The 18,373-nt window shown below is 42.4% G+C and overlaps 1 protein-coding gene across 7 annotated transcripts in view; it reads left to right on the forward strand.

The window, feature by feature from the left end:
* LOC133156926 (membrane-associated guanylate kinase, WW and PDZ domain-containing protein 2-like) overlaps positions 1 to 15,384 on the forward strand; it is a 77,637-nt gene extending 62,253 nt beyond the window's left edge. For 3 of the 7 annotated variants that reach the window (XM_061283036.1, XM_061283040.1, XM_061283039.1), the window contains 12 exons: positions 348 to 513; positions 6,970 to 7,001; positions 8,370 to 8,562; positions 8,741 to 8,856; positions 9,335 to 9,527; positions 9,658 to 9,879; positions 10,023 to 10,208; positions 10,324 to 10,615; positions 11,411 to 11,630; positions 11,914 to 12,072; positions 12,294 to 12,432; positions 14,025 to 15,384. In XM_061283036.1, coding sequence (XP_061139020.1) covers positions 348 to 513; positions 6,970 to 7,001; positions 8,370 to 8,562; positions 8,741 to 8,856; positions 9,335 to 9,527; positions 9,658 to 9,879; positions 10,023 to 10,208; positions 10,324 to 10,615; positions 11,411 to 11,630; positions 11,914 to 12,072; positions 12,294 to 12,432; positions 14,025 to 14,674 — 2,568 coding nt within the window. In that variant the 3' untranslated portion in view covers positions 14,675 to 15,384. Of the gene's footprint in view, positions 1 to 347; positions 514 to 6,969; positions 7,002 to 8,369; positions 8,563 to 8,740; positions 8,857 to 9,334; positions 9,528 to 9,657; positions 9,880 to 10,022; positions 10,209 to 10,323; positions 10,616 to 11,410; positions 11,631 to 11,913; positions 12,073 to 12,293; positions 12,433 to 13,135; positions 13,225 to 14,024 lie in introns of all 7 variants that reach the window. The other 4 variants (XM_061283042.1, XM_061283043.1, XM_061283038.1 and 1 more) reach the window with 4 other exon arrangements.
* The last annotated feature ends 2,989 nt before the right edge of the window (positions 15,385 to 18,373 follow it).

The raw sequence follows: 18,373 nt of genomic DNA on the forward strand, positions 1-18,373 counted from the left end.
TCATAATCAATATTTATCTAATTCCATGACAGTACCGTAAAGATAAATGTCAAGCAAACACATCATAGTCAGCACAGATGATTATGAAATCAATTAACATGCGCAAATCGTTACAGATGTGATTTGCCAGTCAAAGTTGGCTGGACCCAGTTTTACTCTGACCAACCCAGATAACAGAAAAAGCAAACATGGCACTAAACTTCATTTTCGCGTTGGTGCGCCCAAATGTTTTTTTTTGGGGGCACCCAAATTTTCCCCTCCATTGCATTCGAGTCTGCACTTTCATCAGTTCACTCATTTTTAAAACAAAATGACATAAAAGGCCTATGCTTCTATGCTTCTCGCAGGTGCTGGATCCGGGCTCGCAGGTGGCGTCGGGCCTGATCGAGGGCGATCTGATCCTGGAGGTGAATCAGCAGCCAGTGGCGGCGGCCGGGCACGGACGTGTGGTAGAGATGCTCAAAGAGTGTCCTGTCGGAGCTGAAGCGACGTTGCTCATTCAAAGAGCGGCAGGTGAGACGGGATTCTTGTTAACGTGCAGTAAGACGAGATTGTCCGTCGCATGAGAAGAGAAGGCGGAGTAGTTTTAAACATCAATCCCTTGCTGACTGAATTTATAAAACATAAAAAAAAAAAAAATGAAGTTGTGGTAGTTTTAAATCGAGGTACCAACTACCTAATCTGAAGTCAGTTCAGAAGTGCTGCTGAAGTGAAAGTCCAGAAAGAAAAAGGTCATCCCAGTACTTGAGGGTGCAGGGTAACAACATTTTTTTGGGTTTCCCCCGATGGACACATAAGTGACCTCTGACTGTAGACTCTTCCAGCTGCAGGCTTGTGCGGTATTAAAAGGTCAAAGACGATGCAGCTATGAGGCTACAAGAAGCCTTAAAATAAATGTTGTAACTTGGACAGAAAAGGATCAATTGTATAAAAAGGTTACAAAACATCATTTACACGTCAATCTTTGCTTGGTCGAGATTTTCAACTTATTAGGCACTGGCTGAGGTTCCAAAAAAATAGTGTCCTTATTTATTTTCAGCAATTATGTAATGTAACTCCACTGCATTGCCCATAGGTATATCCACTTTAATGACAGAGTTGCTGAGTCTCAATTCAGAGTGTAATTTTAAGTCTCTATGCTAAGGCGAATTGTATTAAAAGAAAGACAAAGTCATTTTTATTATCCTTCCCCAAATTATTTTTTAATTACACAATGGAAAATCCATTTTAAAAATCAATATTTGCAAAACGATGCACTTGAGTGCATTCAGCAAACGCTTGACTACCAGTGTACCAAAGTAGATATAAAAGAGATTATCAATGTTTGGAAGAATTGTTTGCTATCTTACTATCTAGCTCCTTATTGTGGTGTGAGTTTAGTTCCCAACGACAGCTTGTATATTAAAAAACTCAGTCGAGTCACTCGTATCTAAAAACACCACTGCATCTCAAATTCTGAGTGAATGTGGTTTCATTTATGGTCATCGTCTAGCAAGCTGATTTGGATCTCAAATTTTTGCTCGGAACATAAAGTTGAGGGGGAAAAAAAAGGATGCCGCATAGCTTGAAAAAAATTATTTTTCTCTTCTGATTCAGCATTTCTACAATGTGACTTCTGTTATTGGAAATTGTGACAAAAGAAGTTAACGATTCATGTTGTGTCAAATGTCAACTTCTGAGCCATACAATTTAAAACGGATTTGCATCTTTGTGCCTGATGATTCCTGCAGATGACACACAGTTCCCACCTGCACCTAAAGCAGGTTTTGCTCTTACAAAAGATTTCAGACTATGGTGTCGTTCCTTGACACCTGTCACTTGAATTATAATGGCTGCTGCTGCTCCTTTGATTACCTGCATATGTCGGGCATTTTAGCTTGCCTGTAAGGCCAAAGACTGTGCGGGAATGAGTTCCTGAAATAGTTGAGGAGACTTTGATGGTAGGCTGTGAATGTCTTCCGAATAAGTGGCCACCTGTGAGCACACTGACACTTGCGGAAAGCCTTTTTAGCATTTATTCCAGATCCAAGTCTATGTACTAGTAGGCTCTATGTCCTCACTAGCAAGAACATCCAGCGCACTAGTAGAAGGGCTACTAGTACCACTTCTAACCCACTAGTACATCTGCCTTAAAGGGACAGTGAGTGGATTTTTATTTAATTTTTTTACTGATTATTTATTAGAAAAAAACTTACTATTAATTAAAATAATTCATTCTCTCCGTTACACGTGTCTATTGACTGACTCCTGGCGCATGTTAAGTTGCCACAGTTGCTAATATTAAGTCCCCAAGCAAGCAAAAGAAGAGATATAAACAGACATTTTGGATTTTTTTTTTTTTCTGCAATGGGGCAAAGATGCAGTGAGGATTCAACACAAGAGCCTGTGCCCTAGAAAAAAATGATGAGATCAGTGTTACTTGCCTACAACTGCTCTAAACTGTTAGACTCACTACATAAAGGTAAAAACAATCGGAAGACATTGGCCATTTGGCCGATTATTTTGGCCGATATTTAAAGGGCCATAATCGGCTGATTTACTCGGCCTGACTATTAAACCGCGCAAGCCTTATTTTGGTGTCTTGTCTCCTGTCCTGTCAGCAGTCATGGCCCCAAGTTATGTCAAGTTTTCAGTTTCAGTGTTTGTTATTTTGAATGTGTGTGCGTGTGTTTAAATTGTGTGTATGTGCTTGTGAGAGGTAATTCTGAATAATGTCCCCCAACAGCCTCTCATACAATCAATTGTGTGGTCTTTTGCCACACCTTAGTTCATGTTCTCCAGCTCATTTCTAACATTTTAAAACTGCTGTTTTTTTGCCCGAGACAAAGTGGCAGTTAATTTGCATTGTATTTGAGATGAGAGTGCAACAATAAGGACGTTTGTGTTTGTATTTAATTAGCGGGGAAAGCGCTATCTCTTTCTTGCTCTCTCTCTTGTGCAAATTTAATGAACTGAAGTGTAAAAAGAATCAGAAAAACACAAATGACAAACGCATACAGTGTTTAGCTGACAGGCAAGCGAGCCTGGAGCTTGCCTGGCATAATTATTGAGCAGCATGTTGGACTGATGTCAGCAAACTGTTGCCAAATGTAACTCAAGTGAGTGTATTGATGTTGTGCGGTGAGCGATACCATTGGAGTGTGTAACCACTGAGTCAAATGTGTGAGTGTCAGATGGTTAACCAGTGGAGCATGGTTGTGAACAAGCACCACTTGCCAACTGCCACTTCGTGGTGAGACTTTGCTACTGCAGATGACTCAAATGAACCCCGCATCAACTCCAAACTCAGTTCACCCACTACGCAGACATTTTTTTTAAAATTATTTGACCAATAAAAAGTCTGAAAGTAACAATCAACCAAGGCCAGCGGTTATCTTTCGCAATTGTGAAGATCAGTCTTCTAGCTTGCTATGCATAAGCCCGTAACAGCTGGCATGACCTCTTTAAAGTGCCTCATTATCAGCCTTGAGTGTACGCACATCAAAGAAAGAATAGAAGAGTGAGTTAGAAAAAAAAAGTTTGTGTGGGGATCAGTGAAGATCTTCAGTTGTGTGATTGTGTAACTGATTATTCTCCAGAGTAGGATTGTTTGGCCTTTGACCAAGGTCCGTTTTCTATTGAGTGACATTCTAGCTCAGAAATGTATTTGAATCAGTCACAAACAACAAGCGCAAGCCCCCAAGGAGGACGTTTCGTTCTTCTAGCCTTACCAATGTTTTCCCGCTCTCAAACAAGGGAGGAGAACAAGCCTAGAGGGACTATTGGCCTGTCACACCAGGAAGTGTTGTGACTCAGCTGTGCATGTGTTTTTCTGCTCCAAAAAGGAGGACAAGGTCTTTTAAAGCACGGGTGTCAAACTCATTTTCATGGCTTGCCTCGTAATAGTTATAGTCGGCCCCTGGGGGGTTATAACGGTGAAACCACAGAAGTGTGTAATAGCAAAAATCATGATTCTTGATGTATCTTGTTCACGGTTTGTGTACACTAAGGGAACGCAATGCAAAACAAACTCGTGTTTTGTATAAACAGGAATAGCATTCATGACATTTGAATCTGAACATCAATTGTTTGGCTTTCTTTGTCGGAAATAAAGATGGACACCAAGGTTCATAAAATGAAACAAATGATGACAAGTAAGAATAAAAAGCATTTTTTGTACGTGAAATAAAAGTAAAAGTGAAAATTCAAATATATGAATCCAATATAAAAGCCAACAGAGTCAATCAAACCAAAATGTCTTTCTATTAAATAAATCAGGCGTAGTGGGAAATAAAGTTGATTTTTGCTGATTAAATTTGATTGAATTATCCCTTCTGTTGAGATTGACTTATTCTGGCATTTTTGAGAATCTTATGATGAAATAAACTGCCACTTCTGTCAAGTTAATAAATGCATCAAACTAATCTTTTTCCCACAAAATTTGTAAACTACTAAAAATTAGCAAACCTCTTCAAGAATTATAATTAAGCGAATTCGGAAATCAATAAGGCAAACTCAAAAACTAAAATCAATGAACAAATCCTAAACTCTAAGCTAAAAGCAAATAAATGCAACGATACAGTTGAAGCATGTAAACACTAAAAATGGCGTTTGCTATTTTGGCAAAGAATTGAAATGCCAACTTTTCTTCACTTTCAACAGATTTTTCACCAAATCCACTCATCTAACAAAACTTGTACACTACAAATTCTCTGCCAAGACAGTTGATTTTGGAACTGCTGTTTATTGTACTTAGTTTGATGACCATAGGTGATTTCTGAGGTTTCCAATGTGCAAATGAAAGTCAGGCATCCATTTGCTTTTGCAACCATCTTTCCAGTTGATTTAACCGAGGCACATGTGCAACATGTGCTTTTGAGGGAAACCAAAATCACAATGTGGCTCATGACATAAATGAGTTTGGCATCCCCATTGTAGAATATTTCAAGTGAGAGCACCGGTCATTAGTGGAACACCGACAAGGTGTCAGCCCTGCACTGCATGCGTTTGTCGGGACTGCTTTGGCTTTCCCATCGCGGGCGCTCTTCCAGACTTCCGCTGAGCTCCGTCCCCTGACATTCCAGCTTGAAGCCGAGCCAACCGCAAGCGAGAGACAGACACTCCCGGGCGCCAAACGAGGGCGAGGATCTCTTCAGGCGGAAACCAAACCGCACGGGCCAAAGGGGTCGGGGAAGCGAGCACCGTCCAGAAGTCAGCGTGCTGGGTTTGACGCCTTAAAAGCTCCCCATCAGGCACTCATTTGGAATTCAGCCGCACGCCTGTGTGAGCGCCGCTTCCTGTATCCGGCACATATGCTGTTGAATTTGATGAGCATTTAAATGAAGCCTAAATGCCACATGTGAGGATGACGCTCCGTTTTAATATGAGTGGACAATTGCCGTGTAGAGCTGGCAAATTTCTTTCCTTGTCACATTAAGGGAAATTTCCTATGCATGAGCTATTAGAATTCCTTTGAGGCTTTCTCTCGCTTCTTAGTTCAGAGAAGCCTCCACGGCAAAATGACGGCATAGTTCAAGCTACCTATCTAATCATGTGCGCCAAAGAGGCCTAATCTAACAGTGACACAATGACTTACGAAGAAGGGTGGCCATAAGACAATCAGTGGTGGAGCTAGGGGGGGCACAGGGCCACTGCCCCCCCTGAAATATGCTTGGATCTACCAGGTGCCAGGCCAGAACGTTGACTTTAGGACATTTTCAGGGTTTTTTTCAGCATTTCCACTCGTCCCCTGTAGGGAACATAAAATTAATTATTATAGAAGCCGTCTGAAGAATGTTTTGGGTTTGTTAAAAAAGAAAAAAAAAATATGACAGACTGACCTTGCGCTTTTTACTAAAGGTACCAAAGTTGAAAACAAAATAAAAACTGTATATATTCATTTTCCTTATTGCTTCTTCAGGATCACATTAACATGGCTTGCTGTCCAAATTGTTTCGAAATTCTTCTTGGTCTTTCTATCAGTAATACATATTTTCTAGTAAGGAATTTATACTCGATTGTGTGGTATTGAATGTATTTGGGTCTCAGCATTACAGGCATTACTGCTCGCCTCCTTTGATTGTGTGCTGTCGCAAGGGAGCTGTGCTGATGAGAGCTGGAGTGCTCCCCATTTCCTACACCCACATGAAATACAGTGTAGCTCACAGATTGCTGTTTGTGTTTGTGCGTCAGTGTAGGGTTGGCGGGCGGGCGGGGTTCTGTGCCTTCGCTCGCAGCTAATGATGTAATTATGTTGAGAACAAATGCAACAGCGGCACACATTAGGGAGCCTTTCACAAACAAAGTCAAAACAATCCCACTTTGCTCTACATATTAGCACATTGCCGCCAAGACGCATTGGATTTTACACTCATATGCATTTTGTACACTGAAAACATCGTCTTTTAATTTACTAATAAATGTACTTTGTGTGTTATTGCATGTGATATGATACATTTATTCTTGTAAAATTAAAATTTAATTGTCAGAACACTGAAAAATGTTTCTCATATAATTGAAAATCTAGGCTCCTAAAATTGAGATTTATTGTCCCTTTTATTTTTTCCCCTCAGGAAATGACAGCTATATTTTGTTCGAAATCAAGCTTTTTTTCCATGTCATGAATGTTATTAGTTCATGCATGTCAAATTATGCTTTTTTAATTCTCATTATTGTAATTATTGTTTTCTCACCAAACATTTTTTTCTTACAAATTTGATGTTCATAAAATAAAGTAAAAATCTCATATCGTATATTTCTTTTAATATGGCATATTTTTCCTCCTGATTTTATGACTTAACAATATAACTGAAAATACTTTTTAAACAGTTTTATAACTTTATGGTCTTGAAGAAAATTAAGATTTATTTCCCCCTTGATGTTTTGACTTATTTTGGGGGTGAAATCCCGTAGAAAAAGTGTAAGTCTGAGTTCATCCCTTCATATTTATCATGACTTTTCTGGGCTTTAATGATGTGTTTGTCTCCTTAGGCCACATCTCTCCATGGAAGGCCTCCAAACAGGTACGACACCGGTTGACATAATGTTTGGCATCTTGCAGTAATGAAACAAGTTTAAGGCACTGTGGTGCCTCAGAGTTAGTTGACCTTTGGCTTTGTTTTGAAAAGAGCAGGGGTCTTCAATTTGCGCATCAACCTGCACCATCGTCTGCAATCACCACTCATTCATAGCACCAAGCCGGAATATTTAGCCGTGATGTAGTATCTCTCCTCACGGATATTGATTCGATTCATTGTCGTATCTGCTCCTGACCAAGTGGCCGTTTGTCTTTGCGGTATAATCGAGGGAGCGAAGCTAACACGCACTTTCAGGGTGACATAATTCTTTGAACGCCAATCATCCATCATCCAGACGAGCTGTCTGGATTTGACTTCTTTGCGCTTTCTTCACATTCTTGGCTTCTAAGTCAACTTGAACTTATTTGACTCGCCATCTGGAGACAGATCATTTGTCATCTGTGAAGTACTTGTTTGTCCTTTTGTTGACTTCAAGATTATATGAGTGGTTTTCACTGTAGGCAGAAAACTTCATAAACTCACCTGCAACTTTTTTACTGCACACTGTTTTGTCAATGAACTAGCTGTGCAATTGACTCAAAATGGCTGCTTCATACCAAAATAGCCAACTCCAGGTTTAATTTCTGGCATGGCCACAAAGTTAAAGCTACTGGGGCTGGCTGTATGACAAATAGCTCTTCTCAGCTGCCGCTATGCCAACCAGTGTTATCAATTAATTAATCATCAAGATAATCATCAGAATTGTAATGCAACATTGATAAATTGTAAGATCGTATCAATGATAATTAGAAAATTGCAAAAATATGAATATGAAGATTATCCTCTATCTCTCAAGGAAAGCCCATATGCTTAAATCTTTAACACCATCCTATCCAAGCATTTAACTCGTGAAAAATACAAGACACCCCAGACAATTTATTAGGTACACCTACGGAGTTTTGACTGATCCTATACAAAAATTGATTGATTGATTGACAGACAGGTTTCTAGGTAAAAAATAAAATAGAATTGGGCCTGTTAAATGTGCGAAAAAAATAAGAAATGTATTTTAAAAATCACATATTGTCTCATTTATCCTGTTCGCAAGTAGTTGATCAATTATTCAACACCGTAAATAGAAATAAAGTTCTTTTTTTTTTAATTATTCACAAGACCTGAAACATCCAGTTAGAATGGGATCAGTTCGATTAAAATTAAATAAAAGTATCAATTAGTAGGGATTTTGGCTCAATCAATACATTCAATATTATAGATAATGTAAGTTGGTAGACCTGATTAAAGAAGTACAGTATAATATATTTACAATATATTTTAAATATCGACGTCAATGTTTTTTGGTTTTTTTTTGTGCAGTTAACTGACCAGTGGGACCCTCACGGAAGCCCCCAAGCCAACCTGTCAGGCCCCGTCCTGCCTCCGGGCACGCCCTTCCCCAATCAGCCCCAACACCGTACATCCGTGCCAGATTCCACCGAAGGCTTTGATCTGAACAAACCCGATCCCTACGACCTTTACGAAAAGTCCAGGGCTATCTACGAGAGCCGACGTGAGTTTGTTTGTGTCGAGGCAGCGTGGCCGATGGAGGGGCCACCCAATCAAACATATAGAACAATTTCAAGAAATACATCAACAGAATCTTGCTAGAAAAACAAACATACAACACAATTCTCGAATGACTAAGCTGGCAAAAAAAAGAGCGATAAACTATGACATGTGTGCATCAGGTCCGGAATACGAAGAAGTGGAGGTGCACCTGCTGAGGGAGAAGACCGGCTTCGGCTTCCGCATCCTGGGGGGAGACGAGGCCGTGCAGGCTGTGAGTCCGGACGCCCGTGACAAGGCTCGTATGGGACGGGCTGGACCTCACGCTTACTTAACTTTCACACTCTGTCTATCTAACGTCACGCTTCATGTGCACTCGCTGGCCACTTAAACACCTTAAACAAAGATGCTGGCTGGTGACTAGTCCGGTTAGCTAGGATAGACTCCATGTTTCGGGGGCTATTGCAACTTTTATGACAGTTCTAGCATAGACCAAAGTACAAGCCCTGGAATGATTCTCTCAGACTCTGACGATCAAAATAAAACACTTATTCTCAATGTAAACGCAAAAGCTTTCATAGGGTGTGCCTAATAAAGTGGCTGGTGAGTATGGTATACTCCATTCTTCTAACCACACACGCACACGCCGTTACTACCCATCACTGACCTTCCATACTGAACAGCGCCTTGCTAACCTGCAGTCGTAGTGTGGTTCAAAGCACAAACATGCCCATTTTGCCCCGTGTGTGACTAATATCATCTCTGTCCTGGAACAGATTGTGATTGGCGCCATTATCGAGAACACCCCCGCCGAGCGCGACGGCCGACTCCGGCCGGGGGACGAGCTCATCTCGGTGGATAAAAACGTGGTTGCCGGGAAGCCGCACAAGTACGTCATTGACTTGATGCACGCCGCCGCTCGCAACGGCCAAGTCAGCTTGACTGTGAGGAGGAGGCTGCACATGCCCGGTGAGGAGACAAATACACCGAATGTTAGGATTATGGGGGGGGTTGTGAACAAAAAGGTCTTTCTGTACCCCAAATATTTTCGGGAGAAGCTCTGGTCTATAAAGCTCCACACATTGGTTGTTCCATCCAGGCGAAGGGTGCCCCGTAAATGGCCGCAGCCCCAGCCTAGTGTCGACTCAGCACAGCTCACCCCGCAACGACGGCATGCCTCCGGGCACCGCCGCGGTGGGCGCGACTACGGAGGGATCGGCCCTGCACACCAGCGACGTACTCATTCAGCGCAAGGAGAACGAAGGCTTTGGTTTCGTCATCATCAGCTCCCTCAACAGGCCGGAGAATGCTGCCGTCATCAGTGAGTCCAAGTTTACCTTTCTATCTCTCCAAGTAATTCAACTTGTATAGTAGCCAACTTAAACCAATGTGGTGAGCCTTATGAGTGAGTGGTGTCTTTCCAACATACTCGTTTCTAATTGTGCTTGCTTCGTGTTCTTCCAGCCGTGCCCCATAAAATTGGACGTATCATCGAGGGCAGCCCTGCAGACCGATGTGGCAAACTAAAAGTTGGCGACCGGATCTTGGCCGTTAACGGCCAGTCCATCATCAGCATGCCGCATGCTGACATCGTCAAGCTCATCAAAGACGCAGGCCTCACGGTCACGCTGCACATCATACCAGAGGAAGGCAAGTGTGCGGCTTTTGTTTTTCCCCCATTTCATTTCCTCTAGATAAAAGTAGGGAAGATGGAAATTCCCATCACAGCGTTTCACCTTACGCAATTTTATGCCTCCCCTCACAGGCTCCCAGTCTGTACCCGGTTCAGAGAAGCAGAGCCCCATGACCCAGAAACATGGCACCCAGCCCAACCCCCCAGCCCAACTGCCCGGTCAGGTGGCTCCTCAGCCGGGTCAAATGGCCCTTCAGACGGGCCAAGCGTCCATCCAGCCTACTCAAACACCAGCTCAGACCGGTCAAATACTCATTTGTCCTCCGGCACCAGCAGCATCGCACGCGGCACCGGCCGGAACGCAGCAGAGTCCCGTCAGCCATCCTTCTGGACCGCCGCCGCAGCTCTACCTACATGACGGAAGGTATGAAGGATGGGTGGGTGGGTGGGTTGGATGCATGGATGGACGGATGAACAGTCTTACTAGTGATGACAAAAAGTGAACCTCAATCTGGCTAGTGAGTAAGTGTTCAAATGGCTTTCCATACCGGAGGGCAAATAACAGTGACAAATAAAACCTTTACCAAAGAGGCAGAGCCTTAAGTGTGTCAGTAAGGTCCTTGCAGTAAGTTCCCGACTCTCTCTTTCAACTTTGTCCAGTTCCATTACTCGACTTATCCTGTCACTGACGCTGAATAATTCACCTTGAGCTATCGTTTGTATAATGCACGAATCCAAGCAATCAGTGACAGTTATGTCAGTGTGTGTGCGTGCACTGTGTGCGTACGCACTCTGGAGTAGCACTCCGAATCGGCTGCAGCTTTTTACTCATTTTACAAGTGAGAGCTTGATGAATGTTTCAAAAGCTTCTTTAGTGACCTGTGCCTTACACACGGACACACATAAGCGTGCACAGACACAAAAGCCACAAGGAGAATTCAGCCTAAATGTCAGCGAGGAACACTGAACACACCTTTTTTTGTCAAAATATTTCTTTAATAATATTTAATCTTTTATTTAATAATATGCTCAAAGATGATTTTTTTAAAAACATAAGTTACGATGAAAAAAGTTAAAATATAGACATATATATATGATTTTGACTCCAAATGTTTCACGCAATCCATCTCGTGTCACCGTTGAGCTCTGTGAATACGATGTACACATTGTCTTTCAAACAAAACTCTCTCAGATGGTGTTGCTTTTTCCCTCCTCACAGGTCTGAGGTTAAAGCCAGACAGGATGTGAAACCTGACTTCCGCCATCCTCCCTTCACTGATTACAGGCAACCACCCGTAGACTACCGCCACCCGCCGGTGACTGATTACCGGCAGCCCCCGACGCTGGACTACCGGCACCCGCCCGGCCTGTTGGACTTCAGACAGCACACGGCGGCTGCTCAGTTTCCGCTGGGGATCGCCGCAGAGTTTCGACCACAGGTATCAGAATCACTCATGTGAATGTCTGAACACCCACGGAGATGTTTTCGTCGGCTTTTTATGACATATATTTTGTTTGTAGCAGAAGCTTGAAGGTTTTGTGCCAACTGCTGTTTAGAAACTCAGGTTGATGGATAGATGGATTGATTAAGGTCTTGAAATGGTTTGTTTCTGAGTAGAACAGGTGTTGGTGCACTACTACATTTGCTTTCACTGTGCAGTGTCTGCACAATATGTTCCAGCTACCTGCTGCGCTTTTATGATGACTTTTTTTTTTTTGAAGATCCCCCCTCTGCAGGACTTTGATTACTTCACAGTGGAGCTAGAGAAAAGCTCCAAAGGTTTTGGTTTCAGTATTCGGGGGGGCAGAGAATACAAGATGGACCTGTTTGTGTTGCGCCTGGCTGAGGACGGTCCTGCCATCCGGAACGGGAGGATGAGGGTGAGCATGCAGAGGTTTACTTAAAATATGACGCATGATCTCACTTAGCAAGATATGATAAATATTACACATGTGTAATACAGAAATATTGAATCCACAAATTCCCCCCCAAAAAAGAAATACTTTTCATTTAATGTTTTGTTGTAAATAAAGCGACACCTTTCCACGCATGTGTGAAATATGACCAAGGTTGCTTCTGTGTGTGTCTATGTGGTCTTCAGGTTGGGGATCAAATCATCGAGATTAACGGGGACAGCACCAGGGACATGACTCACGCCCGGGCTATCGAGCTCATCAAGGCGGGGGGTCGGAGGGTCCGACTGCTGCTGAAGAGAGGCACGGGACAGGTGCCTGAATACGGTGGGTCTTCTTTTCAAATCTTCTCTTTCTGTCAAACTCACTTTTACACTACTCCCAAAAGATTTGGCATATTCACGCTGAACCTAAAATGCACCATGACTTTTACAGGTGAATTTAATTTGACTGTCTGAAAACTTTCTGTGACTTTTCCAGTGTGTCTCATCCAGCTGCAACCAGCTGATGACTCTCTAAGCTCAGTGGTCATCTCTTTCTCTGAGAAAATCCTCTTTGTCCATTTTTTAGACCTGCCAACAAGAAGGGTTACCAACGTAAATGGTGAACCTTCAGACGAACGCTACTTAGTATTTGCAGCAGCAGCAACACATACAGTGCATATCCTTTGAAGCCTCACACCATGATTGTTATTAACAAGTTACAGCAGAGATAGAGAGAGACTAGAAGAGTCACAGATAGGCGTAGAAGTCAAACTGTTTGTGTAGCAGACACCTAAGCTGTGCAATAACTACTGAAACATTCAGCAGTTGGACACACAGATGAGAAGGTTCGGGGCTCAAAAAAAGTGCACTGAAAGCTGAGTATTCCTAACTTGTGAGTAGTGTATACATCCAAAGAGGCTTTTTAGTCTAGATCACATTAACAAGCATATTAACCTCCTACTGCCATTAATTGTGTCTCTCTCTGTAACATGTTTACGCTTGAAGTCGAACGATTGGCATATAGGCTTTTACTTGCCTTCCCTCAGGAATGGTACCTTCCAACCTGTCCATGTGCATGAAAGGTGACACACTAAGCTCCTCTTATTTCTTCCTAATGGGCCACTCTAAAGACACGGTTTGTGCAAAACTGCATGTCTTCTCTTTTCTTCTCGTCTCGTTGCCATGTGGAGTCGTGCGATGCAGCGTGTGTGTTGGCATGATCATGTGGTAATGCACAATGACGTGTTTGTTTATTGGCGAAAATCTGCCATATAGAGATTATTTGAAACTATCTCTCCCACACATTTTACTGCCATTAAACCTTTTAAAACACACACAGACTTCTTTTTAAAGTATCCCTTAGCAGTTCTCCAAATAATAGGAAAGGTGTGCATGCAAGATTTTTTTTTTTTTATCTTTATTTGTTAAGTTTAGAGTTAAACTGAACATATACTTTAATGAACGTCTGCTAGCCTAATGCTAACATATACATGATACACCAAAGAGCCAAACTGAAATTAGCATACAGTAGATGTGATGCTAATAATAATAAGCCTTCAAACAATTGCTACTCGAACACACACACAGCACTGCAACATATGCAAACAAACCATACGATTGTCTATTACAGGGGTTTAGTTTTAGTGCCGAAGTTTCTCTGCCTCTTCTTCTTAATTCTGCTGCATGTTTATTTTATTTATGCGTTTGTTTATTTATTTCCACAATGTTACGTCCATTGATGACCTGTCTTCCAGTAAACCTCAGTGATGTCCAGCATGTCGTGTGGCACTGCACTGAAGGCGTGCAACTCCAAACTTGGATTTGCCCGTATTTTGGAAAACCCCAGAATAAGGAATCTTGAATGACCTCAGTGATTGATGTTGCTGTATCCCTTCTCTGAGATCATCCTTTAACAATTTCTCTTGTCTTCAACAGACTGTGGCGGCCCCTGGGATTCCCTTTCTACAATCCACTCTACCCTGCCGGAAGTGACCCTCGAAGCCCACCAGAATCCATTGCCTCCATCCCATTCAGCCGCATCCCTGGATTCCCCTCATCAGCTCCCTCTAGAGGCCGCAGCGTGCATGGCAACCGATAAAGCTCCACAGGTGACGGACCACGGCTCCTCGGCTCGAGGGGCCGCAGGTGGCAGGTCCACCCAGCAGAAGTGCATGATCAGGGGGCAGGGAGGAGAGGCAGAGTGCGGGCTGGGCATCGAGCAGCCTCGGGTTTTGCCTGCCAAAACCGTCCTTGGGAGGCAGAGGGACGCTTGCTCCCCCCGCTGTGGCAGAAAGGGGCCGGGCACCCAGGCGGCAGGCGCTCTCTGGCTGTGGGACCCTTACGTGAGCGTCACTCCCAACGGAGCCTCTCTGGTCAGCAGAGACGCCCACGCCAGCCTCCAGGAGAGGCTGCTGTCCAGAGGGGTTTACCCCAGAGAAGAGGAGCGTTCCGGGGGCCACGCCAAGAGCGCAGAGGAGCCCCCTCCCAGGAGAGTTGCCGCCACCTCCCCGGGGCCCTGGAACATCCCAGGGCCAGATAAACTGCCCGGCACCCTGAGGTCCTGGACCTCCACTGTCAGCAGGTAGACAGGATCGGCTTTTTTGTCAGCCCCGACCCGCCGCCGTTTGTTCTCCTTCATCTATTCCTCAAGTTATATTGTTTTACTATAGGATAATTACACCCGCCACCTTAAAAAGCTGACCAACTCTCACACATGTTGTAACATAGTGAGGAGCCCGATGATGTACACCAAAAGACTGCATTTAGTATTTCTTATTGAAACCAGAGAAACTTCTCGAGCAGTGTTTCCCAACCTTTAGTAACAATTTGCGTGAGACAAGGACAGAGCCCTGCCGTGAACAATAGTTGACTCCCCCCAAAAATATCTACAATCGCTCGTATCTATTGTTCAAACCGTAAATATCTGACACAAAATGCTTAATACAAAGATTGGACTCGGAGGACACTCACGCAGTCACATGGAGAACATGCAAACTCCTTACAGGAACTGTGAGGCAATGTGCTAACACTAATATTCAGACCACAAAAGTGAAATTGCATAACTAGCAGTAGTTGGGAATCACTATTCTAGAAGTGCATCCATTGTTACTCCTCACATGCCTAACAAATATATATCATATACTGTAAATGATGTCAAAAATGTGTACATTTGTCATTGTAAAGAAGCAGAGGAAGGAGATTAAAAAAAAGTAGAAAAAAAAACATCAGGACGGAATAATTTAGGATCGATTGTCCTGTCCCGGGCCTCAACTATGACAACATATCAAGGACATGTGGGCAAAATGGCGACCCGTGCATGGGACTCCCAAAACACGTACGAGGACCACTTTCTCCTCCATTGTTTTTACATTCGTGACAGCAGGCTTGGTAAGAAGTCACACTACTACACTGCGTTATGTAAACAAGCAAACGTTAACCATTGTGCAGAGTGGCGTTGTGCTCATGGAAAATCCTTTGAGCAAATCCTTAATCCTTGTACACTGACCTTAAAATGGATACCAAGGATACGGAATAAATGCTCAAAGGACTTTTCCTATGTCTTTATTCAGTGTGCCAAAACTAACAAGGAAAACAGCATCATTCATTCCACTTCTAAAAGACTTTGAACTGTGCTACGTGCACCACATCACTGTGGGAGAGAGGCATCTATGAGCAAAATGGCGAGAAGGAGGAGGGGGCAGAGTGCCTTACTCAAAACCCACGCAGACAAATTGGGGACGCACGGCCCGCAACAAGCGTGCACGGTGCACACGCATATCAGCCTTGTTGTCAACTCAAGACAGCGTTGGAACACGGCCTGTAGCATTGCTGCTAATCATAAAGCTGGGGATGCAAAAGTAGAACAACATTTTTTACAAAGAAAAATAATATTGATTTAGTCATGTTTACAAATACCTACAATTTACCAAGTGGCAAAAGTACCCAGTAGTAGTTCAATAGAAGTACAAATAATGACTGGTAAATGTAGAAGTGTTGCTTAAACGTCTTATAGAAATGATTTATGTACATACATTATTCAAAAATGTACTTACCAGAGTAAAAAAGGAATAATTGTTTTTTGTCACTCATACCAGGGACGTGCGGTCAGAGGAGGCAAGGGAGGCTACACCTCCCCTGCCATTATGAAAAGGGGAAAACCAAATTCAATTGTTTTTATTATAAAGTCATTTTCCTTTTTGAAACAAAATCGCTGAATTTTTATAATTTTTTTTAAAACCGAAGACGATTCGCTAAAAGAAGCCAACTTCTTGTTTAGCCTCCTCTGAGGATTGCGTAATCACACGGCTGCCTATGTTGACAGGCTATGCATTTAGGCTGAACTGCTCTCTGTCTCTATGTCACTGTTTAAGTGTTCAAACACTGTGGCTATATTACCGTTTTTTTCCATGTATAATGCCCCCCCATGTATAATACGCACCCTAAAAATGGCATGTTGATGCTGGAAAAAAGCCTGTACCCATGTATAATACGCACCCAAATTTTGACTCCTACTTAAGTCCGTGAACGTAAAATTATTTTGTTTTTTTTGTACTATGTATAATGCGCACCCCAGATTTTAGGACAATAAATTAGTTAAATTTTGCGCATTATACATGGAAAAAAACGGTAACTAATATCCGTAGTTAAGCTGGTGTATATAATATCTTGTGTTTTTTGTCATCGGTCTGTAACGTCGTGTTTCTTTGGATGAACAAAACGGCTTTGAAAAAAGATCTTACGGAGGCTACGAAAAAAGGTTCTCCAGCCTTACGGCAGGGGGTGCTAGTGATCCTGGGATGCTTCATGCGCCTACCTGTAGAATAAGAGATCCCCAGTTCAAATTTACAGTGAACAACTGAGGAGCAGTGGTCCATTTGTTTCGTTTTACCTTCGTTTTGTTTTTCCGTTTTTACATTTCGTTTTACGATGGAGGATTACATATCCAAACGATTTTCAACGATTGATTTTCGGTCGAAGCAGGAGGTCATCAGTAAAGGAAGAGCAACTCCGGAGTTAAAAGGTTAGATTCGGACAACGGGACTTAGGAGCATGTCTTTTCAAACGGAGTGGTACGCACGATCGAGAACAGGTTTTTGATTCCATGTGCTTTATTGAGTGTTTTTATGTGTGAAGACTGCTGATATGAGATTTTAATTAAAATAGATCAAATTAAATAATGTGCCTCCCCAGTCATGAACCTCACCGCACGTCACTGACTCATACATAACAGTATTCATAACGGACACGATTGGTCTATACAAAGTTCATTCAAGATACAACTCTAAGAGATTGCCATGGCTATCTGAAAAATATTTTTAAAAGTAATACTTTTGCACCCCCTGTTCAATACACATTTCACAGAGGAGCCTCCAAGGGCTTCTGTTCTGCTTTATTTTCTGCTGCTTAAGTGACAAGAGTAAATCAAATTTGACAAGAAATTGGAAATAAAAGAAAAACTTAAGTAATGATTCATTTAAAATGTATTTCATATAAATGTTTTTTTAAGATAAAACTGTTCTAAAAGATTAAACGCTAGTGTACTAATAGGTTCAATAGGCATCGATTCTTCCCAATGCCACTAGAGGGAGCCCGCGACTATGACCATAATCGTTACTGCTCACAAATTTGTTTTGAAATGCCAACCAACCAGTTTATGTTGGACCTTGGAGGTTCCGCTGACTTTTTCATCACCTTTGTTTTTCTCATGCTTTAGTCTGCAGCAATATTATGTCTGAGCTAAAACGCGAAGAAACCCACTTTGCAGTCTTGTTCCCTCCCTCAACAAGGTGTCTATTCATGTGGGACTTTAATGGTGACTTGATTTGCCATCATGTGAATCTGAGCCAGCATCAGCTTAAATTCTTTCATGGCATTCCAATGTCATATTGACAAACATCAGGGTACAAAGTAGCATTAACCTTGGCCTAACCATGAGGGATCAATTAGGGTTTCAATTCCGGTTATAATTGAGGCTTTTTTTTTTTTTTATCATCTATGAAACCAGAATGTTAATTTGAAACCCTGAATCCCAACCATCAATTATTGCTCTGTATAAAAGGATCAGTTATAAAACACTGTAGCAGCATTTGCTTAATGCTTTAGTCATTAATAAAGTGGTGCCTTGATATAGGAGAAGAATTGTTGCGTGACCAAGCTTTTAACGCATGACACACATCCCAAATAATCATTTTGGCCACTAGGGGGCGGCATAATGCAAACAAACCTTAATGAGTCTTACAACTACTTTAAGACACGCTGTAAGGTGCACTAACAAGTTTTTTTAA

The sequence above is a fragment of the Syngnathus typhle genome, linkage group LG7, assembly GCF_033458585.1.
Source record: "Syngnathus typhle isolate RoL2023-S1 ecotype Sweden linkage group LG7, RoL_Styp_1.0, whole genome shotgun sequence".
Lineage (NCBI taxonomy): Eukaryota > Metazoa > Chordata > Actinopteri > Syngnathiformes > Syngnathidae > Syngnathus > Syngnathus typhle.